The 25,009-nt window shown below is 37.7% G+C and overlaps 1 protein-coding gene across 1 annotated transcript in view; it reads right to left on the bottom strand.

Annotated features, from left to right (window-relative positions):
- Positions 1-25,009, bottom strand: part of Cdk14 (cyclin dependent kinase 14) — a 546,799-nt gene that overhangs the window by 7,988 nt on the left and 513,802 nt on the right. The window contains exon 13 of the mRNA XM_023707130.1: positions 1,168-1,307. Within this exon, the coding sequence (XP_023562898.1) occupies positions 1,168-1,307 (140 nt within the window). The remainder of the gene's footprint in view (positions 1-1,167; positions 1,308-25,009) is intronic.

Genomic DNA, 25,009 nt, shown 5'->3' on the forward strand with positions numbered 1-25,009 from the left:
AAATGTTAATAAGGATTTGCTAAACTACAGAGCAGTAGGTTAATATAAATATAGTCACTTCAGGGTAAAAAAGGTAGTTAAAAATAAGTGTGAGGTATTAAGAAGATTGCAGGTAGGAATACTCAAGAGTTGCTAATTGAGATTTAGTTCTAAGACAAAGGGTTATTGCTGTTAACAAAAATCTAGAACTACAATGGGATAGAAAAATTCTAAACTCTTAGAGATAAAGGAAATAACTTTGTGTTTACTCTGAATTATGTACAAGGGTTAAACATTTATGTATATATGAACTATGTTACTTTTAAGACAACCAGAAAAGAGTACGAGACAAAATATCTCTAATAGTATTTGGGAAGAATGTTTCACCATTGAATAAAAATATTTCTATTGCTATAGTATTTTGCAAAATTCCCCAAGAATTCTGTTTCACACTTGGGATGAAAGCTTAGATCCTCCCAGCTATAAATCTTCCCCCAAATATTTTAAATGTAATTGAAAAAGCCTGTGTAAATATGAATACTTTGTAAAAACAAAACAAAAATACACCCAGGAATGTGCTTTGTTTTAAAAGATACAGAGAAAAGCTGTCTGCAAAAATACCAAGAGCCCATGTAGTTAAAATGAATTACATGTCTGCAGCTCTTACATGTCGATTCAGCGCGTTAGCCAATGGCCAACTCTGTTCTTCAGCTCACTGCGAAGCAGGCCTTTCTAAGGTTATTGTTATAACCAAGATGGGCTCCGAGAATCAAACAGGAATAAATCATTTCTTCTCTGTGTACTGAAGCCAGTTAAAATAGTGCTGCATGCGTACAGTGCTAAATATGTAAATCATATTTTCCTTTTCCTTTATGACTGCTCAGATCAGTTTTTGGACACATACATAATCAAATACAAAGACACGCAGCTGCAGACTGCAGCGTAGAGATAGCAAAAGAGGAATCCATTTTCTCCCTGTGTCTGCGAAGCTAGAGATTGAATGGCAGAATGGCAGGATTTCACTAAATATATACACATGGTTGCCCTGCCTCCTCTCGCCCAGGGCGCACGGTCTCTCCACACACATGTGCATGCACACACACGTACACACATGCACACAGCACCTTATGCATCCTGTACTCAGTGACAAAGTGCTTTGGTTGCACACTGCAGAGGTGTCATACTCACTATCAGTCAGCTCCCATAGCCGCGGGGGCAGGTCACTGAAGTACTCGTGGCTCAAGGCAGCCTGTGCAGACAGTCTGTTCTTTGGGGAACACTGTAGGAGCTTGGAGGCCAGGTCCTCTGCATGATTCACATAGCTGAGCCTAAGAACATAAACAAAAACGAGCCAAGTCAGACCAAAGAAGAAAACCCACCACCTAAGTTTTCTGTACTTCAATTTATTCCTGGTCAGGACAATCACCTAAATTACCTGCTAAAAATAAATAAGCAGAATTCACTGATTCCTAGAATATCTGTTATTCCAGTTGGACTTTTATGCTAGATACCCTAGGATCACTGATTTAACATATTTCTTCTCTAAGCAAAGGGTTGATAATTTCAGAATGGCTAAAACTAAACCTAGTGATAAATACTTCAAAAGGCAATTTATTAAATAGTCGTACTTAGGATTTACATTATATATATATATTCTGAATATAGTCATAGTAATTAGTGCCAAATAATTAGGAAAATTAAAATAGAATCACTATTAAACTCTCTATTTACTAAAATTACTTTTCCTCTAAGAATTTATGTTTTCTTGCATGAAACACAAAATTTCTGAAACAAGTGCCCTATCAAATATCAACTGTCATAATATTAACCCACAGGTTAACAAAAGGGGACATGCTTAAATGATATGGGACTGAATCAATTCAAGATGACCTTTAAAACAACAGTAGATAGAAAATATGTGTCTCAAGATTATCGAAAAAAGGATAGAAGCAAAGCCTTTCATGTGGCATAAGCTTTCAAATGGCTGGCAGCCCTGCTCAGTCCAGCCTAGCCTAGCCTTGCTTTTCATGAAATTTCTAGTTCTCTGGTCCCAGCAATCAAACACAGATCATTAACATAAAGCTGATAATAACAGTGTTCCTGACAATGGCTACCATTTATGGATGGCTGAAAGTATCAGACACCTTCCCTGGGCATCTCTCACATTATAGTCAGGTAATGGTTCCAATTTAATAGAGTAAAGAGGAGGCAGAGGTGAATGCGGACGGCTGAATTAGCAATCCATGTTCTTTCCGGGCTTTTAGCCCTGGGTTCCTGAATTTCTAGAATAGACACAATACCTGCAGTGGCTCTCAGAGGCAGGCAGAAGGGATGAAGGCAAGTTGCTACTCCAAGTATTTAAGAAAAAAAAAAGCCTCAAAGCCACTGAGCACAACTAGCCAAAACCCACCTTTTCTCAATGGCCAACACAATTCTCAAGCAGCCCTTCAAGCTGCCTGATTTTAAATTGTTATGGGGTGGGGGAGTCAGAATTGAGGAAGGACAAAGCAGGTAAAGAATTTAGAGAAGGGAAGTAAAGCAAAGAAAAATACCACTCCATAGATCCAGATGGAGCAACCCCTTTGTGTGCATAGTGAAAGTCTCACAGTCTAGTTCAATGTTCAGTGGCTACATTGTTGTGTGGGTGTTTTGTTTGTTTTATTTACAAATGGATCAACAGATTGGCCTTAAATGCCTCTGTCTAGTAAAGATAGATTCATCCATGTGAAAGGAGGTCTTCTTAAAATTCTTCACAATCCCCCTGTTACCATTCTAATTATTTCTTCCTCTACTCAAGACTTCATTGAAATTATAAACTCTTCGTTCATATTTAAAAAATCAAACACAAAATTTAAGATTGATTTCATGGTAAGAGCTGCACTGATATTGAATGTACAGTTTATACAGAATCTTGATAGGCAGTACACATAATTTTATATAGATTTGATAAAGTAAAATAGTGCTAGATTGGGACTAGATCTAAATTTTGGGAGTGGTACAATTTTTAAATGCATTGCACGTGCATATATAACACATTAATTAAAAGGCACAAGAAATACTGTTAGGCACCAACACTGCATGCTGTTATTGTGCATGTATAAGAAGAAGGTGACAGAATGTTTGGTGTATGAGTATTGGACCCTCAATCATTACTTTAGAAAACATGAAATACACAACCACACATATTATGTCTTCGTTCTCTTACGTATTGAATAAGAATGATGAATCACCTGTGTCTGCAGTTCTTCCAACAATGAATCATATATGAACCACTGCTTTGAAGAACTATAAATATTTATACTTCTGTATTTGTTTTGGCAATGGGTTGTCAATTATATTCCGATGTAATATGTACGCTTACATATAGTGGATTCACCAACGTAAGAGAGCCCGCCCCAACTGACTAAAGTTTAACATCCATAAAATAACCACACTTTCATTTGTTATATTTAGTTCACACAAAATATGTATTTATTTGTTTATTGGATGCAGGGTCTTACTACATAGCTCAGACTCATAGTGATCCTGCTGTCCCAGCCTCCCCAATGCTGGGATTACAGACGTGTACCACCATGCCTAGTTTTGGGGCCAGCATGGCGTGCCTGGGATTCTGGGGCCCCCATTGGTATGAAGTACCGGGGATGGAATCCGGGTCCTTGCACTAGTGAGGCAGGCGCTTAGACCACTGAGCTATCTCTCCAGCCCAAAATATTTAAATCATTATATGCAATTTTAGTTTAGAAATTCTATTACCTTACTTGCATTTCTTCTGTAATTTTAAAAAATCTTTTACTTATTTGGTACAGGGTCTTGCTATGCAGCTCAGACTTACAGAGATCCTCCATCTCAGCCTCCCCAGCAGTGGGATTGCAGGCGTGGCGCATCAAACCCAGTTTTGCTGGCCTGCACAGTGCCTCTAGGATTCCAGGGCCGGCATGGCATGTGGAATGGGGACTGAACCCAGGTCCTTGCACTTGACAGGCAGCTGCTTAGACCGTCAAGCTATATCTCCCAGACCAAATAGTTTCTTTTATTTTCCTTTTCTTTTTGGTACCAGAGATCAAATGCAAGGTCTTGTGCATGCCAGGCAGGTGCTTATGCTGCTGAGCTATATCTCTGGCCTCACCTGCATTTTCAGAATTTATTTAACTCTAATATTTCCCAGGCATTTTTTAACATGCGAGTCTTTGTCACTGTTAGGATCACTTTTGGCATTCATTTAACTTGTGTGAGGTAAGACATTTTCTGGAATCCATGCATAATATCCTAATTAGCAATTTTATCTGAAGCCTTGGGTGTTCCTTATCAGATCTTTAGAATGACTGTGTTGTTCTCAGTCCCCCATTGCGATGGCATATGTCTTCAATTTTTCCTCATACAGTTTGGCAATTCTTTGTGTTATAAATTGTAAGGCTGGGTAATTACACCTTTGTTATATAAGTCTTTACACTCTGATATATTCTATCTTTAATAAAGTTAAGCTAACATTTATTTTTTTTCTCACATTAACTTCATGACCTCAGCTTTCTTTTGTTTAGCATTTCCCTGGCACATCTTTCGTCATTTGCCTACATTTCATGTTTTATGTGCTGTGATGGTCAAGCTGTGGTGTATCAACCTGGTTGGTTGGGAGCCAGGGGATTGGAGGAGCACATGTCTGGGTGAGTGGTGGGGGTGGGGCCTTGGGTACCCATCTTGTACTTTCTTCCTGCTTTGCTTCCCACCCGTAGGAACTCAACATCTCTGCTTCGCCACATCTTCCCACTATAATCTTCCCATCTTGGGCAGCTTACCATGGACTGAATTTCCTTGAAACATAAGCCAAATCAAACCTCTCCTCTTTTAAGCTGTGGGTGTCTGCTATTATGTCCAGCATCAAGAAAGTTGAATAGTTATACTTAACTTTAAGGTGTCTCTTTCACAAATATTATTTGGCTTGGCTTAGTTGTTATCCACTTAAATAATCCTTATCCTGTAAGGAGAAAGTCCATCTACAGTTTATACTTCTTGGTCTATTTGGAACTGCTGTCAGTATTGTGTTCCAATACTTTGTCCTCTTTTACCTTTTTTCTACCTTCTTTCAAACAGAGTTTAAAATTCAACATCTTTTATCTTCTATTTTAGAAATCGACATTACACTTCCTTGTACTTAGTGGTTACTCTGGACTCTTCTTTTACTTTTTTGTATTTCATCATTTCCTCAGTGTTTAGCAAGCTTTTATAAGCTGATGGACACTCACAAATTATCACATATAAACACAGCCCAGAAAATGCACACAATTGAACTAACATCAATATGTATTGCTATTTTATCAATTATAAAATAAAAATGGTTAACTATACAATGATTATAATACTCAGCTCAGTAGGCATATAACACACATATCTTTTCAATTCATTAGCAGAAATAGACTTTTTTTCTTTTTTGCAAGAGGCTGGGAAGGAGGGGAAAAATGACACTTCTAAGAAAAATAACTGGTAAGCAACTTCCAATAAATTTTGGAAAAAAACTACAGTATTTTTAAAAAGGTTATTATTAAGAATTATATTTGGTATAACCCCAAAACTTGTCTACCTTAAAAATATCTATGAAATTAAAGAACACATGTCCTGCAGGAAGCAAATTCATTTTGCTAAAAAATTATAGCTCACTCCAACTCTCTCTTCAGGCCCGCTCTTTCAAGTTGCACCCTAAAGTGCAAACATTAAATTAACTTTAAGACTTTTTTGTCTAGAGACATTAAAGATAATGTGCTTCTGTACAACGTGGACTTTATGTGAACTTTTCCACCACGGTTTTTGATTATCAAAATGGAAGTTTTCATAATAGCACAAAATGAAGTTTATAGAAAGACATTAAGCAATCATCATAAGACTTGGACAACAGCCAATAAATCCAATGTGTATACAAACCTGAGGTATATGGTTTCAAATGTGGAAGATATAAAATAGCAGGTAAATAGTGATATAGATCCTACTATCAGAGCTTGAAATGACGGAGGATTAAACCACAGGTCTGCCCCAGGCTTGTTCCCAGTTCCTGGGATTTTCATACTGTATGACAGAATGTATATGGGGACTGTGCTGAGCACTGTAGCACCCAATCTCTCAATTTCTTATTTATTGGTTAAGATCGTAGCATGGGAATGGATGTGAAGAAGACAAATACATGGGAAAGTTAGTTGATGCAAATGGTAAGCATATTTTAAATGATGCTGTCTTAGTTTTTTTATCATGCCTGACACACACTACTCAACACACATAACTCCAAGGAAGAAAGGTTTACTTTGTTTCACAATTTGTAGAGGTTTTAGCCCATAGTCAGCAGGCTCTGCGGCAGAGTGACACAGCAGAGGGGCATAGCAGAGGAGAAAGAACTCGTGGCAGGGTGGAAGGGAGCAGAGAGAAATCAAGGACAGAGGAAGGGAAATACATGTACATTCTTCCAAGCCACGCCCCCAGTGGCCCACCTCCTCCAATCAGGCTTCCCCTCCTATCACATTTTACTATAAACATCATTAGACCAATCCACTGATGTGTATCACAAACCCATGATCCAATCACCACCTCAAAGCTCCACGTATGAGTGCAGGAGGCTTTGAGGGGACATCTAGATATGAACTGTAACAGTTACATAGCAAGCATGTTTCACTGATTATCCATAACAGCCTGATTATAATTCAGACATGTGAACTGCAATTCAGGTTTGAGGGTTGCTGAACTTGCTTTTAAGTAGGCTAATGGAAACTTAATTGGACTTTTCTCCATTAGGTCGATATGCATGATGATCTTTGTCCTGTCTTTAGTTCCATTTTCAAGGCAATGGCATCAGACACGCAAGTTTTATTGACTGTAACAACTGATTCTATGGCTATTGGTGTCTACAAAGGACTAATGTACTTTAGGAGCATATTTCTCCAAATACGAAAGTTACACTGCACTCCACTTTTGTCTTCTGAACTTCACAGCATCTTCATATTTCATTCTATCTTTAATTAATTCCAGGGCAGCAAGCACTAGACCTCTCCAAGGCCTATGACACAGTGGGCAGCGGTACAAAAGCCTGATTTCCAGAGATTTCCTTTTCTGAGACATAACTGGCAATCCCAATTGGCTAGAGGGCAGCCTGCCATCATCAAATGGCCAATATACAACCACATGCTTTGTTTGCAGGAGGGCAGTGTTAGGAGTCGCACACACATTCTCAGCATTGCGGCTAACAGCAACCTTTTAATGTCTATATACATTCAAGGTCAAGTTAGTTGGATTATTCTGTGTGTGACTTCAGAGAAGGGGACTGGTTCACTTGAGTCATGTGAGTTAAAAAACACTCTATGGGATTACTCAAGAATTAAAGTACTCTGAATATGGAAGTCATGAAAAAGAAGCTGTAGTCTCCTTCAGTGCCTGAAATCCTCAGCACTTTTTGGATGAAGCTGGACCAAGAAGTGACAGGAGCCTCTTAGCAGGGCTCAGTGAGGAAATCCAGGAACGAGGCTATGGAAGCGGTTCCCCCCAGGTTTACCCATCTAGGTCAGAGCTTTTGGAAAACGCTTTCCATATTTTAATTCAACCTTCCCATCCTGGTCCTAGTTAATGCCTCTCACGGCATTTCCTAGTGAGAGGACTTCCCCGTGTGTGCACACGTATGAGCAAACGTGTGTTCACACATGCACATGTGTGTGTCTAGATAAGTCTGCTGAGTGTCTGGCAGGATTCTCCTCTACACTTTAGAATGTGGCAAACGTGTGAGCAACACCGCCGCAGACCTGCGCCTTGCAGGTGGTGGTGGTCTTTCTTGAGGCAGGTTTGCCTTGTATTTTTAATGACCTTTCTACACTTCCACAGAAATTTTCACACTTTATATCTATACCATCAGGTCTCTACGTGAATGGTTCAACCTTCTGACACTTTACTTCAACTAAAGTTTAAAGTTAAATTTTTATTTTTTACCGGCCTATCAAACAATTCAAAAATATGATAACACTTTAATTCTAATGACATTAGTCCCATCTCTTATTATTTTAAAATATTATTACTAATTATTGTGTCATTGTTGATATTGTTATTGCTTATTATTGTGATAATTAACACTTACTTTATTGTTACTTATTATGCTATTTAATTATGTTTGCTATTTATTAGTCTTTCTTTTTACGTTTCATTTTTATTTATTTATTCATTTATTTGTGGTACCAGAGATTGAACTCAGGACTTTGTGCTTGCTAGGCAAGTGCCTATTCAACTGAGCTATCTCCCTGGCCCCATCTTTTCATGTTTTAGATAGTCTTGCCAATTTTTTTTTTTTTTGTACTTAAACTAAGAATGTATGGAGAAAATCATATACATAATTTTCAAGTTACACAATTTTCTGCATTTTCAAGTCCTTATCCAACACACATACACACACACAGGAGCACACTTTACTTGCACTTTTCATAAAAGCCAGGAAAGCTAGCATGAGTACTGATACATGGCGCTTCCCAATTTGGTGTCTCTCAGTTTGCCTTGAGAACTGTGAATACTGACAATACCATGAACACAAAAGAAGACATACTCTTACTCTTTGCAAAAACTCAGTTGTTGTAAATCAGAAATGAAGAAGGAACAGATGGTCTGTTGCCGTTGTTCTAACTCTAACTGCACATTCTCAATTTTAAGGAGACCTGGATTGTGAACCAGAGGCCAGGAGGGCTAGGACAGCTGCATGGGTCTGCCAGAGCTGAGCTACACAAATTTTTCCTCACACCAATGAAAGATCAAACTATGCTTTTCAGTTCTCTCCACTGAATTTTGCAACCCACTTTGCTTCCAACTTTCATCTAAATTTCTCAGCCTTCCTGAAAATAGATAAAGAAGAAATGCAAATTTAGAGTCCTCTGCCAAACTAAGGAGAATGTGCAAAGTTGAGAAGAGAGTTCGGAAAGTGGAAAGCAGGATGATGGTGCAAAAGACAAGGCAAAAAGGTTCCCGGTCACATGTGGGTGACAATTTTGCTGAATGTGTATTTGCCCTAGGACTAAGGATATCGATGTAAGTTAAATGCAGAAGTGTTATCTTTTTTAATAAACAAGAATTTAATCCATCATTTTTTGAGCAAAAATATCTTATCTTTAAGTCTTGGTACTTAAAGAAACTTTTAAAATATACATCCCGGGAGGATGTCATTTTGTTTATTCTTTTGAAGTGGAAAGAAATTGGTCCTTGGCTTCTTGAAGTTACCTCATAAAATAGGCACACATGTTTTTGGTTTTGTTTTACAATGTAATTCCAAGAGTCCCTCTAAAACTGATGATAGATCTGCTTGTAGAACAACAAAGACAAGTTACATTTCATTGCTAAGGATCAACTTCTAAATATCTTCATAAAAATCTTCACTGGAATTTATTAATGCTTTAGCTTATCAAAGCTGAACATAATGAGGTATAGTAGGTTTAACTTACTAGAATATACAAAAGAGATACTAATTTCCATATAAAGGCTTAAAAGGAAATAGGATGGAACAAAAAGTTGTGGAACACTCATCATGTGCTTTCTGTATTGAGATGGACTCGATTTCCACCCACAGTGGGCCTCTGAGTAAAGCACAGTGGAGTGTGCTGTTTCTCACAGAACAGCCTGGAGTGATGCAAGGGGTCTGCACTTTTGTACTGATTCATAGTATGCTCTCCAGAGTGCAAGACCAGAGGTTCTGGATCTTTTCATCTGGCAGTATACAGTGTTGACTGTGTGGTAAAAAGACCAGTATGGGTACTAGCCACAGGATTAACACCCTCATTTCTTGAAATTGATTTGGGTTATTTGAGAATCAGTTCAACCACCAATAAAGAGCAGTGTGTCTGCTTTTCTTAACAGTAGCAAACAAAGTTGGCTTCTACACTTTTCCTTGTCTACACGGCAAAAGCAAGATGCTTGTTTAACTGCCTTCTTATCCAAACTCATGCCTTGGAAGTCATAAAATAACTTCAACTTTTTTCAAAATGTCACTTAGTTTTAGAAAATAGACTTAATTTTGCTCATTTTTCAAAGAAGTCTCAGTGATTAGTCAACCGGAACATAGTGCAAGCCCTGACAATGGAATAAACTTTTGTTTTTTTTTTTTTTTTGGTATTTTTTAGCGAAGGGTCTACAGGGCATTTAGGGTCTCACTACTAGATCAGACTCAGTGATCTGCCTGTTTACAGCCTCCTAAGAGCTGGAATTAGAGGTGTATACCACCATGCCCAGTTTCAATTGCTGACTTAGTGCACCCTGGGGACAGGACTGGCATGGCAGGCCTGGGGATTGAACCCCTGACCTCTGTGCCTGCTTGCTGGTGGACAATGGAATAAACTTGTGGGGAAATGAAAGACTAAAGTAGGGACACACAGCCTTGGCCAATGAATTTTGTGGTTCCAGGGGCTGGGCTGTCCAAGGACATGAGAAGCTGGACTCATACTTTTCTTTCTTTTTTTTTAATGGGCAAAATATATTTATTGAGGGAAAGAAAGTTCCTCTCTGAGAGAGGGACAGGATGGGGTCCCCGAGTGGGTTGTCCCCAGGAAACTGTCTCTTCCAGGGACTTTTATAGATTAAAATCATGCAGTGAGGCGGGCCAAAGGTGGTGGAGAACATGGGAACTCACTTAGATAAGCATGATGTGGGACAAAATTATGGTCAACTAATGAGATTATAAGCACCATTGCTCAGGAAAAATTGATTAAATCCAGTACCAAATGAGGAAGTGAGTCACATGGCAAGTAGGCATGAATATGGGACAGAGTCTCTTCCTGTTGAGGGCTGGGCTAGAGACTCATTTGGGCTCTTTCCAGGTGATAGATACCTATTTAGAATACCAATCCCTGATGCCCAGCCCTAGGGAAGTACATAGCTGTGTTTTCTCTTTTGTTTTGAGGTCTGGTCCATAGGGGACTGTCTGTCTCTTCTAAGTTGCAAAGTCATGTCTTCCATATTGTCTCATTGAGGGCCTGGCCCTGTCTGACTGCGCATAATATTTCTATCTAATTCAGGTGCCTACAACATCCCCCTCTTCTGAAGAACTAGTTATACTTGGAAGGAAGACATAGAATTGCTGATTACTGAGAAGTCCTTCATCAATATACTGTTTGTAAAAAAAAAAAGAACCTCTTCTAAGATAAACAGATAACATTTTCATATTAGTTTTCACAACAGGTTGTGGTTTTGTGCACAGCAAAATCACTTGATTCTCTTTCAGTTATTCTCATGAAATGGTTTAATGCTGCGTCTCCCTGGCAGATGCTCATTCCCGTAACTGGTAGCTCTCTTGATTGATTGCCAAGGCTGTGTAATGACAACAGTATTCACAGGTAGCTCTACAGTTTACCAGTGTTGTCATATGTATTATTTTATTTGATTTAGATGATCAAAGGGTCATCTTTAGAAAATGGAGAGTACTCAGACTTCTTATATCTTAGCATCCATTCCATGCCATGCCAAAGGTTCACCATGATCATGTACACTGCAAGCTGGATGTTACTCAGTTGGGAAAGGGGTTATTAGGATATTTTTAAAGCTTTCCTGAAGGACATCTTCTATTTTTCTATATTTTCCTCTTTTTGTTGTGAACTCCACAACTGTAGAGACTATACTATTTACGTTTTTAGCATGTCTGCTGTTCTATATTAGGTAAAGACCACTGGGACAGTCCTGTCTTAGTATGAACAAGATGAACAATGCCCAAAGCCAGGGACACAGATCCACATACTGCCAGGTCTTTCCTCCAGATCTGACCCTTCTCAGTGTACAGTCACCTCGTGGCCAACTCTACCAGGTGGAAAAGTACAGAAAGTGCTGAAGAGCTGTCAGCAGGATCTGCATGAATCGAGGTTTTGAAAAACGCTGGTGCTGAATTCTTAAAGCTACTCAAAGCTGCCTGAAAGTGGGCCAGAAAAAGGAAAACATTAAACTCCTGCTCTGGATTTCAGAAGTTAGCTTGATAGTATTTACTCCAAAGTTCTCAGCCTTGATTTCATTTATCACTATTCTTTCTTGGAAAAAGAAGTGTCTTCCGATGCTTAAACTCACTCTGAAATCACATAAAGGATAATCTGTTTCTTCCAAACCGGTTAGTTTTATGACATAATTATACCAGTCTTTTGTATATACTAATATGGAACTATTTTCATATTTACGTTTATAAATATACTGATGTGTTAGAAAATATTCGTGGAAAAAGCCTAAGTGAGCTTCTTATACCTTTTTCCCCCTCTCGTCATATTCTTTTCAACAAGAGTCCCTGTGTACTTTATTTTCACTTAACTACCATGAAAGTGGACCACATTTCCAGTCTACCTACTTACAGGAAAGACTCAGTCAACCACTTTGCTATTTTATTATTGCTGGAATTCCTTCCTAATTCTCCATTTCCTAGTGGCAGTGACTTTTTTGAATTGCAGAACTTTATTTTTTATTACTATCACCATAATTTATACACTTAACCCATAAGTCTACACATCTAAATACAGTAATTTCAAAAATATATAGTATTGTCAGAGCTTACTGGATATTAGTATTTTTCTCATATAATTACAAATACGTCAGACACTATACATGTATCTGAGTTGCTTCAGAAAGGATTGTTACATTTCATGGGTCAGAGATCACGTGATTCTACAGGTTTTAAGTATTTAGCAGTATAGTTAACAGCAGCAAAGGCATACAGTCACATTTCAATCTTCTGAGAGACCAGACAGAAAAAGATGGATAAATTATGTCAAAGAAATTAATAACACATCTGGTTAACAACCCTGTAATCAGAAAGGCAAGCCTTGTAGTGGAAGACTTAAAAAAACATTCCAGAAATCAGTTTAGAATATCCATAACACCTAAAGATGTACATTCAACACAATTAATTTTCAAGTTCGTATTTTATTTCCAGTGATATGCAATTGGGAGCAGCAGCCCTGTGTGGAATGCTCCTGCTACCTGAAGGACATCAGGCGTTCTGACTTCTGCGTACAGATCAGGACGAGATTAATAGCCTTGCCTACTTCACAGGACTGCTGTGAAGACTGACCTCTCCTCACCATCACTCGCTTAAATCGATTACAGACATCTTATTATTTCACCTCTTTCACAAGTCTCAAAATGTTTTAAGACAATCAGGAGCAAAGCAAAGTAAATTGTAAGTGAAGGTTAAATCCCTAAGATGTTCTTGATATTTATACTATTGAGAGAATAAAGATTATCCAACTTTCCTGGATTCAAAGTGATTCATTAAAGCACTGCTTCATCTGAAACAGATAATTCTCATTTTTGATCGCAGAAGATTGAACTGGAAGTTCAAATCCAAATCCTCATTTATGAAGAAAAAGCAACCATATTAAACTTTAGAAATACTTTCTGTTGCATATAGATCAGCGATAAATATTTTAAATGCTCAGTGAAAATGACATGGACAGTATGGAGAAAACATTTTCACCACTGAAGTCTCAAGAGAAGCAGTTTAACTTATTGGTGTATCTGTGGTACAGTAAACAATTAATAGAAATGATAGCTTTGTGTAGTTCATTCTTCTGCAGTCCTACTGCAGTGACAAATATTATCAGAGGGGAGTTTCAGAAGGATGATCTGCTTCACTAGACTGCAACAGTGCAGGCTTTAACTGTAAACAGTGTTAAAAATAGCTCCCCAAAGGCATCATTCTACGTGATTGATATTATTTCGCCAAAAGAGAAGAAAACGTATATCTTTAATCCTGAACAAAACCTCTTCAAAGTTTATGTTCTCAATAAACCTTTCACTGAGCACTGAAAATATAACTCAGTAATGCAGTAAAATGCCCTAACAAATATATCAGATTTTTCACTTAATGCTTTTTACAGGCTTAAACCAAATGGAGTAAAAGGAAATCACCTTTTACAGTCCGACTCCTACAGGAAGAATGCCTTGCTGTTCCGCTTTTTAAAGAAGGCATGGTGAATTTATATCAACTTTGGTGAATCTTGGGGCATGATAAAAGGAAGAAAAATAATAACGCAGTTAAAATTCCACAGAACTTTTTCTTCAAGTATTTGTTTCCTTACAGACTGGACATGATCCAAGACAATGAGAAATGTCTAAAGAGGAAATGTAATTTTTTTCAATTTATATTTCTTAATAGTACACATTTGGGGTACATACTGGGGGGGGGTTGGTATGTGTTAAGAAATGGTTTATTTTTAAGGCAAAAAAGTACAGCGTAGCACCCTACACTGACATAGCAGAGATGCTTCTCCATCCTTTAAAAATTGTTGTGTCATAGATAAAGATATTAAATGGCTAGGATTGGAGAAAGTCAAGAAAAATCTTGCTCTCATTGAAATAAAAGTGAAAGCAAATTCCGGTCAGAGGTCATGGATTACTGAAGTTTAGCTTAAACAAATGAAGAATTTATCTGCTGTGGATATTAATTTCAACTACTTTATCTTATAACACTGCCTCTGGAATTTGAAAATAGATTCCATTTTGTTGTAAAGAACTGTGCTCATGTCTAAAAAAAAACCAGGCTAAGAATCCTAAACAGCTGGGTGTCCTTTACAAGGTTCCTATGCTTTAAGAAAGAACAATTTTGAAATCCCTTTCAATGCTTATTGACTGCACAAGGAGTCTCCTGCCGATCTTCTCTACCACAGTCTCCTAGACTGCATTCTGAGCCAGATTCCTGGGGAACTGGCTGCTGTCCCCCAATGCCACAGGTAACATTTAGGAAACAGAGCCCTAGTTCTACAAGGTGCAAAGGCATACAATGAGGAAAGAGCACCTATGGGGTATGCACTCTGTGTGAGAGCCTTTTCATAAGCACCCAGCTGCTGTGCTCCTGGCCCATAAGGTCATCGCCATTAAACCTTGTACATGAGGAAGCTGGATCCTGGAAACGAGGAACAGAGCAGCCTGGTCACACAATAAGTGGGGGGCAGAGCATACATGTGCCCCAAATGCTGGAGTGTATTTTCCTACATTATCCCATCCGAAAGCTCTGTTTATATCTTACTTATCATCATGAGGAGACAATCACTCTATTTCAAAAATGAATAGAAAAAAATGAAATATAAATCTATAATCAAAAAAAATAAAATAAATCTATAATCAGACATTTATCAATTAGATACACTTATTTCTGTCTATAGATATAAGCATAAACAATTACATTTCTTTGTACTTTTAGTAATTATATACATTTTTCATATCAAAAATTTTTCTTTCATAATCTGAATTTTAAAAGGTTTTTTAAAAAGTCTTAAAAGTTAAAATCATGTCCATACTGGGTTGAACTGTATCAGCTTTTCATTTTCTCTCTGATAAAGAAAAAAATATTACAATCAACACTCACACCCACAAGCACTGTATCCTGTTGAAGGTATGTGATCTTTTTTTACTGGAGCTACTTCCCTTGGTTCCCATTTGCCACTGTATATTCTCTTAAGTGGGTTACAACAACCTATCCCATACTTTTCTACTACAAATTGGTACTTTAGCATAACAGCCAGAAGCTCACCAGGGGCAATACAGGAAGTAATCTTTGTGTTTACTCACTTGGTATGACAAGCAGCAAAGTGTGCACATATGTGCAAAAGTATCAAAGGACTGGATTTTCACCCACAGAATGCTCTACCTAATCGGTTTTGCATATGTTTACCTGAGCATCACAGGGGTGAAATATACCCATACCATTCTTCTGACATTTAAGAAAACAAACAAACAAACAACTATAATGGAATGTGCATGTGACTCACAGTAGCTGTGTCTGGGAAAAGCCTAAACTCATCTGTGTATTCACCCCCTTGGCAGACGAATAGCAAGGTGTGTACAGGAGCTTCAAAGTAACAATTGGTGAATAATACCCATGAAATTTCTCAGTGCTAAATTTCTGTGCACTTAGGACTTATTTCAGAAAAGGTTTTCTTTTTATTTTTTTGGTAAAAACAACAAAAATCAATACAAGGGAACAGGGCCAGCAAGATATCTCAGCAGACTAAGCTCCTGCTTTGGCAAGCTCAGGGACCAGAGTTCAATCCCCAGTCCTATATGCAGCACCAGTCCTGCCCTTGGGTGGTAAGCAGGTGATTTAGTACAGGCATGGTGGTGCACATCTGTAATCCCAGTGTTGGGGAGGCTGAAAACAGGAGGATCATTATGAGTCCAGTTTGCATAGTGAGACCCTATACCAAATACATAAATAAAAAAATAAAAAAATACAATAGCACATGAAAAACTAGATTTGCAATTTTTGCAGGAGGTTGAAAGTGAATAATCAGGTTGCTCGTGCACAGAGAAGGAAAATGATGTGATGGCTGACTGAATGTGTCAACTTCAGTAAGCAGCTCAACTACACTGGTTCAGCAATTCCATACCCTAGACTGTAGAAGACCCACCCCAGGGTGGCTTGTTGCTTGGCTGGTATAAAGGGGAAATGAGGAAAGATGGATTTACTTCTGTTTCATTAGAGGGGCTTCAATATTTGCTTTCACCTTGCAAGTCATCTCTTGACTTGCAGCACAGACACTTCGGCTCCTGGCACAGACCCTTAAGTCTTCCGGCACAGATACTTCAGCCTTCCAGTGAAGACCTATGGACCCCTATGGGACACTGCGGTGAACTCCAGACCTTCAATTGAACCCTTATGTCTCCAGTGTGCAGACAGACTCTGCACTCCTTGATATCCTACTCTGTGTGTGGGGGCACTATTAGCTAATCTTGTAAGCAGTATAACCACTACAAGCCAACTATGTATCTGTATATCTTGTGCTATATCTGTTTCTCTAGTAAACACTGACTGACACTGATGATGATAATAACCAAAGCGGCCATGTGAGCCAAAGTTCTGTGACAATGAAATGGAGCAAGAATCAACCAATACAGACACAGAATTCAGACCTCCTGGACTCAGATGGGAAAAAAGGAGCAATGTGAGTATATCTTTGGCTAGCTGAAATGGTACAAAATAGTCATGGAACAAAATGGAATGACATGTTAAAACTAGGTTTGAAATATAATGAGGATGTTGGCAGGGGTGAAATACAATAGAAGGAATGTCAGCACTGACATTCAGTGTTAGAAACTATAACAGGCAAAGTGCTACAACACACTGTGAGATGTACAGATGCTGAGATACAAGTGAAATATTCTGTATCCAAAAGTAGCTATATTCACAAATGTATTTATTACGATATCTCACTAGTTGAACTGAAAGCATTTATAGGTGTGCTGTACTCAGAAGGGCTTTTTCATGGTGATCACATGAATGTGAAAGACTTACAAAAATACAATGGGCTGGGCTTGAGGTTTGTAGAATAATGATACTGAGGAGGCTTGGTTTCCTTCAGAATTGCCTGAGGTTTGATAACAAAGCAACACAGCAAGAAAGAAAAATAACTGGTCATCAGACTACTGTCCCTTCATTGTTCTGACAGTTTCTTGGGGAAATTAACAAACAATTTACACACTCTTTAATACATGAACACTAATGATATCTTGCAACTTTTCATGGTCACTGTACCTTCAGGCAGTAGATGCCCAAAAAAACCCCTTTAAAATATGGCATAATAATTTATGCCTGTGTAGATGGGAAGACTTACTATGCTTGCAACTTAAAAATTTATCCCACCAGCTCCTTCTTTATATAGTAATAAACCAAATGATGCTGTGAACAGACTTGTTGCTCCCATCTCCCAAACCAATCAGAATGTGACATCTGACAATTGGTTTACCAGTTTCAAACTGATGTTACATTTGCTAACAGAGCACAAGTTGTCCAGTAAGAACTGTACCCAGGAACAAAATACAAATTCAAAATGACATGTTGCAATTTCAAAACCAAGAACTGTATAGTACAATCTTTGGATTTCAGAAGGATACAACATGAGCCTCACATGGCACAGAAAAACAAACTGGTATGGCTGCTGTCAACATTGTACCATAATGGAACCACTGATAGGAAAACCTCAACAAAACAGAAGCCAGAGATGGTAACTTTCCACAATACAAACAAAAACAGAGATGTTGTTGATGAGCTATGCAGCAGATATAGTTACAGGAAACACAAAGCATTGGCCAGTGGTTTTGATTTATTCAATCCGAAACATGTGGCATAGTTTGATAGTTTACAAAGAAAATAATAATCATAATATGACTGAAATCATAAGAGACCATTTATAGCAGAGGAAAAACAAAATGTTTCTCACAAGAAACTATGTAAAGAAATTGTGGAGTGCACCGGTGAGCTGACAGTGAACAGGCAGGTATAGACAGGACTTGACGTGAAAATGTTGATGTCTATTCTAAGCATTCATTACATATTTGATATTTTATTTTATTGATAGCTTATTTTTCTGCTAAGCACACATTGTGCAATACAGTAAGAAGCTCCCGACACAGCAGGAAGACAAGAGAGGTGACAAGAATGTCCTACTACACAAGAAAGGAGAGCTATGCACACTGCTGTCAGTGTAAGCGAGACATGTGCATGGAACCTGCAACTGTCATGTGTTAAAACTGCCTTGGGTGTGACAAACAAAGTGAAGGGTTTTGTTGGTATTTTCATCATAGAGTTTTGTTGGTATTTTCATTGTAGATCATATAGGAATGTATTTCTGACGTTATCTTTTAGATTTTGTAAGCAAGCACAAAGCTGTAAAAATGTTGATGTTTGTTCTAAGTGTGTAAAACATATTAAAACTTTAGCACTTCATTTTATTGACATTTTATGTTCCTGTTTAACTATACATTGTATACTATTATAAGAAGCTCCTGACAAGACAGCAAGACCAATGAGATATCAAGTATGTCCTACAGAAACATCAGTAAAGCAAAATACATGTGCCAAAGTGTAAACGATACGTGTGAATGGAACATTCTGTTGTCATGTCCCAAGACAGTCTGAGGTCTGATAACTGAAAAGATTATTTTTGTTGTAGAGTTCTATTGGTATTTTCATTCATGTAGCAATTTATTTCTATTATTATTAGACTCTGTACACCAAAAGAAGTTGATGTTGAACATTTTGAGTTTTTTATAAACACTCAATAAAATTCAATACTTTTTTGAATATTTTCCTGTTAAGTACTCATAGCTTAGTATAATAAAACTCAAAATTAAAATTAATTCCTTAATAGAAATATTTTAAAGAATAAACATGAGCATTATAACAATGTACCTTAATGACAAAATTGGTGTTACTCCCCACTAATAATATAAATATATTTATTAAATCTCCATATAAGACCATACATAATTAGTGGTATTTTATATCAGGCAAGGCATCAAAATGTGGGTGTTGTGATGAAAATAAACAATTACCTATTCCATGTACTTTTATTCTTTATTTTGCAATTTTTTTTTAGAACTGGGGATTGAACTCAGGCACTTGCACTTGCCAGGGAAGCACTTACTCCACTGAGCCATCTCCCTAGCGCTAAATTTTATTTTAAAAAGGACAGATAAAACAAAATTTCAAAACAAGATAATTGGAGAGTAACAAAAGTTGATACATTGCATATTGTTGTCTTTAAATTAGTTACTTGGCATACAAGTTGTAGACACTGAATTGTCCAAATAATACTAGCACAAACCTTTCTTTTCAATGAACTAAGAGAAATTAATAGTATAATTGTCTTAACTATCTTGTATGTATGTGTATTTTTTGCTTTTCTCTTCCTTCTTTTCTCCTTTTCCTATTAAGTTTTTCTTTCCTTTTGAATAGTTTCTTCTCAGTTCATAGTATCTATTGTACATTCTGGACCTTTTTATGCTTTCAGTTTGTCACACTAGGGAGACAGTATGATGTTTCCACCTGTGAGTCTGATTTGTTTCACTTATGAGTATGGTCTTGAGTTGCATCTATTTACCTATAAAAGTCTCCAGTTTATTCTTCACTATGGTTGAGTAGTATTCCACTATATAAAAATAGATCTTTTAAATCCATTTCTACAGTTGGTGGGCATTTGAGTTGTTTCCAAGATTAGGCTATTACAAATTGTGCTGCTATAAACGTGGTGCTCATATATTGCTGTGGCATGATCTTTTTAATTCTTCTGGGAAGATAACCCTGAAGAGGATTGATGGGGTCTAATGGGGCCTCCAATCCTAGCTTTCTGAGCAATTTTCACACTGATTTCCACAGTAGTTGTACCAGTCTGCACTCCCACCAACAGTGGAGAAGGGCTCTTTTTTCCCCACACCTCCTCCAGCATTTGTTATTGGTTGACTTCTTTATGATGGCCATTCTTTCTGGAGGTGAGATGGAATCTAAGTGTTGTTTTAATGTGCATCTCTTTAATGACCAGTGAAGTTGAAAATTTTCTCATATATTTATTTGCTATTTGTATGTCTTCATTTCAGAAGTGTGTATTGACTTCTGATGCCCATTTTTGGACTGGATCTTTAAATGTGGGGCATGTGATTTTTTTTTTTTAAGTTCTTTATATGTTCTCAATCCTTTGTCTGAGGAACACATGGCAAACATTTTCCCACATTGTGGATTGTCTTTTCACCCTGTTGGTGGTTTCCCTTACTGTGCAAAAGGTTTTCAGTAAGATGAGATCCAAGTTTTCTATTCTTTTTGATAATTCCTGTGTAACTGGGGTTTTATTTATAAAGTCATTGTCTACACCAATGTCATTAAGAGTTTTCTGTTTTAATATTTAGATCTTCGACTTTGAATTTTGTTTAGTGCATGGTGAAATATATGGGTTCAATTTTAATCTTTGGCATGCGCATAGCCAGTTTATCCAGCTCATGTACTTTTACTCTTAAATTTTTTTTTTTATACCAAGAACTTCCATTAATGGTGGAAAAAATAAGAATTTAAGAAAAAATGCTAACAGTTTGTATCTATGCATGCAAAGATTATTTATGTATATATGCATGCAAGTATATATTGCTTACCTGTGAGAACAGCTGTGGTAAAAGGTAGAAATTTTTGTATTTTTCTCTTTAAGTTAACTAAAATATTTATTATTATATATAGTTTCTGAAGGTCAGGATTCTGGATGAAGCTTAACTGGGTATGTCTGAGTCAGGGTCTTTCCTAAAGTTACAGCCAGGCTGATATCTGGGGTGACAGTCATTTAAAGCCTCTCTGGGCCCAGGAGATCTTTCAAGGTGGCTTACTTGTGTGACGGCAGGCGGGAGGCCTGCTCACCAACACATTACTCTCTCTGCAGAGTTGGTCATATGACAACTTGGCTTCCTTAGAGCCAGCAAGCAGAGAGAGGAGTCAGAGCTCCAGAGAGAGGCCCTCCTTTATAACTGAACCTTGGAACTAAAGTACAGTCCCATTATGCTGTATGCCACAGGTCACCAGTACCAACCTGGTATGCCATAGGAGAGATGGCCGGAGGGTGCAAAGCCCAGAAGATGGGACCACTGCAAACCATCCTGGAGGCTGCTAACCACATTAATTATAGAAGTTATATGGGTGATCATTTTTGAAAATTATGGATAAAAATACATGACCTAAATCTTTTCCGTTTTTCCCATTTTTAGTGTCCAGTTTAGGGGCATTAATTATATTCACAGTATCAGGCACGCCCATTATCTCTACTTCCACAACCATATTTTGACTCAGAAATGCTGTACCAATTAAGCAACATATTTCACTTATTAAATCGATGACAACTTTACAGATAATTTTTAAGAAATAGAAACACAACCAATACAAATTTTACTTCTCCCTGTGTATTACATTTCAGCCTTGGTTCAAAAACTTTTTATAGTTTTTATGTTAGTTTGAGCACAATGTTTTCTTCTCTGTGTTTCAGGAAACAAATGAAAGATTTCCTATGTTTTTAAAGTCTTCATAAATATTATCCTAACACTGCTGTGTAATATTCTGTTGAGCTTATGAGTCATAATTTATTAAGCCTATCTTCACTAATTTAATCCTGATTAATTGGTGTCAAGTCTAAAAATTTTAACTTATAACATAGTAATGAGAACGGGACTTTTATTGGTTGATTTTTTTTTGAGAGAGAGAGAGAGAGAGAGAGAGAGAGAGAGAGAGAGAGAGAGAGAGAGAAACACTACATTACTAAGTCAGAAAAACAATTCCTCAGGCTTCCTGATGAAAGTAAAGTAAAATGCCAAACCACAGCCCAGGAGAGGCTCTGTCTCCATTCTCCTCATTCTCCCCACACCCACACAACAGGTGTCTTTGGGAGGCGTGATAAGAAACATGGCCAAAGTTTCTGGTGTGTGCTGTACAACAGCAAGGATACCATCCAATGGAACGGAATCAGTGCCACCGCACTGTACGCTAAACACGTACAGTCCATTCTTGTCCACCTTTTTCACTAGATGTGGCACCACGCAGGCAATCTCCGGCTCTTCCCCAAGTCAGACAGACCATGAAAGCCAGATCAGGACAAATACAGAATTGTGGAATGGGGAATCACAAAGAAGAATAGTCAAGATACAGCATCTACAGGAACAAATTCCCTCTGAGGATGAATGTAATGATTATGTACATCTAAATTGTACCAACAAAATTAATTTTCTTTTTTTAAAGTATTTATCTTTTTATTATTAATTTTATTGAGACACAGCAATGAGACAGTTTCAAAACCGATTAATAGGACAGTTTCAATAATTACTACATTGCATATTGTTATCTTCTTAGTGGTTATTCATAGAACAAGATGCAGACATGATATCCTGTCCAAATACTATTAGTACAAATCTTCCTTCTCACTGAATTAAGAGAAAGTAGCTGTATATCTATCCTAACTATTTTGTATATACAATTACAAAATGGTCCTTCCTTAAAGGGCTGGGAATGCAGCTCCATTTTACAACGTGTTTGGTTTTTTTTTTTTTTTTTTTTTTTTTTTTTTTTTTTTTTTTTTTTGACAGAACCAGGGATTGAACTCAGGCCCTTGCACTTGCCAGGAAAGTCCTTATTCTACTAAGCCATCTCCCCAGCCTTAATTTTCTTAAATACAGAATTGAACAAAATAGTCAAAATCCCAGTCATATGGCAGCTGGCCCAAAAGTCTCCTTTTTGTTACAGTAATTCATTTGCTACTCTTACTTATCTCTGTGAAGTGACCTAGTTTATTTTACTATTTACTTACTGGCCTCACAACTTCTGAAGGTAAGAAGAACATTTAAAGACACCATATTGAATTTCATCAATGTGTCACGGTATCATTACGGCTTCTCTTGCAGGCATTCATGTTGTTTTCCACGTTGTTGTCAGCTGCAGGACCACCAGCAGTAATCAACTGGGCCCATTTCTCTACAGTCTCACCAGTGCTGGTGTTTTCAAAGAGAAAGCTGTAGATCCAGAAAATCATGCCAACAAAAGGGAGTATCATGGATTACATTAAAAAAAAAAAAAACCAGAAATTATTTTTTGATTTTTTTCTTATATTCTGCATTAAAACATTATGGGTTGTGTCTAGATGGCCCCCTAAAACCTCATGCGGTTATGGGAGTTGGGCTTTTTCGAGATGGCTGAATCTAGACCATGTGATTGATTCATAGTGCAGTACTGGGATTAAGGGTGGGAGACTGCTTGATCAGTCCACTGATTGGATTGGCAGCACCCTAATTTGGTAGGTTGAATAACAGTACAAGGGACAGAAAGAGGCCCATCTTAGTCTCTCCCCTGTTGCTTTTGCTGTCTTCTGCCACCAAGAAGTTTTGCCCTTCTGCCATGTGCCACTCTGGCTTGGATCCACATAATTAAGGACTGAAACCTCGATAAACTGTGAGCTAAATAAACCTTTCTTCCTTTAACTTTGGGTGTTGGGTATTTTTGTCCCTGTAACGAGAAAGGCAACTAAGGCAGTTATGTATCTTGATCACTATGTTTGTTTTTTTAATTGCCTTAAATTCTGAACTCAAAGTAGGTGACTGAAGCACTTCCCTGTGTTCTCAGTCCTGTCATGAAAAATACGGAAAATGAGGAACATATTATAGATCTGTTCTTAAGGCTGCAGAGTAATTGAAGGCAGGAACATAAAGTTTCTAAACTGGGCTTGAATTTTTCTACAAGGAAAAGTAATCAAGAACTGTTTCCAGGATTAAATGAGATGTCTACAGAGCATCTGACCTGCTATCAGGTGCAGCATGCGGGCCATGAGCAGACGTAGTTGTTGGTATTTAGTACTTTACTACTGTTTCTGTCTACTGTGTTCATTTGTGCAAATAGTTCAGTTGGTCCTACTTCATGCAATACGAAGAAGCTTTCAGGACTCCGACCTTCTTTCTCAAATCACAGTGCATCCATGAAAATCCTTTGGCAGGAGATACCACATTAGAAGATTAAGAATGAATGGAAAAAATAAGAGGGTTGAGCTCAGGAATGAACTTACACGGAAAAAGTCTCATCATGTTAAAATGATAATGGAATGCCGTAAGTAAAAATATTTTCAATATTATTTAAGAAAGAAATAGTCTCTTGATACATAAATGTTCTAGATCTACCTTCAAATCTTAAGATTTGGGAAGCATATTTTTCTGTGTTACACACTAAAATAGACAAACTCTTGCCAATTTTCCCTTCACTCGCACTATCTATTTTCTCAATGCCCAGTGTCTTCTTAAGTTTATGGTTCACCTGTCTTTGATTCTGTTTCCTTGGCCCTTCTCAGCCTCCCCACTGCTGGGATTGCAGGCATGCACCGCCACACCTTGTTCTGATGGCCGGCACAGTGTGCCCAGGGCTCTGGGGCTGGCACAGCATGCTTTGTGGTATGGTGATTCCTTTGATGTTCTAAAAATCAGTCTCCTAAAGAATAATCTGACTACCAACCAGCCATGCCTGGCCCTCTCTGTGGAAGAATTTTGAATCTGGGGCATGGGACTACAGAGGGCAATTTGATGGACACACAGATTAGGCTAAGGCTCTCTTTGAGGTGAGCACAAGTTTGGAGTTGCATTCCTAACACACCCAGGTTAACACCTCATCTTGCTCTTTCTTAAAAGAATTTATAACACAAAGGTGCCATTCCATAGCCATGCTTACAGAAACTCAAATTGGATTAACTGCTAGAGCTGTTTATTGTTTTGAGCACTAATTCAATTTTTT

Source organism: Octodon degus, unplaced genomic scaffold (assembly GCF_000260255.1).
Source record: "Octodon degus isolate 3935 unplaced genomic scaffold, OctDeg1.0 scaffold00281, whole genome shotgun sequence".
NCBI lineage: Eukaryota > Metazoa > Chordata > Mammalia > Rodentia > Octodontidae > Octodon > Octodon degus.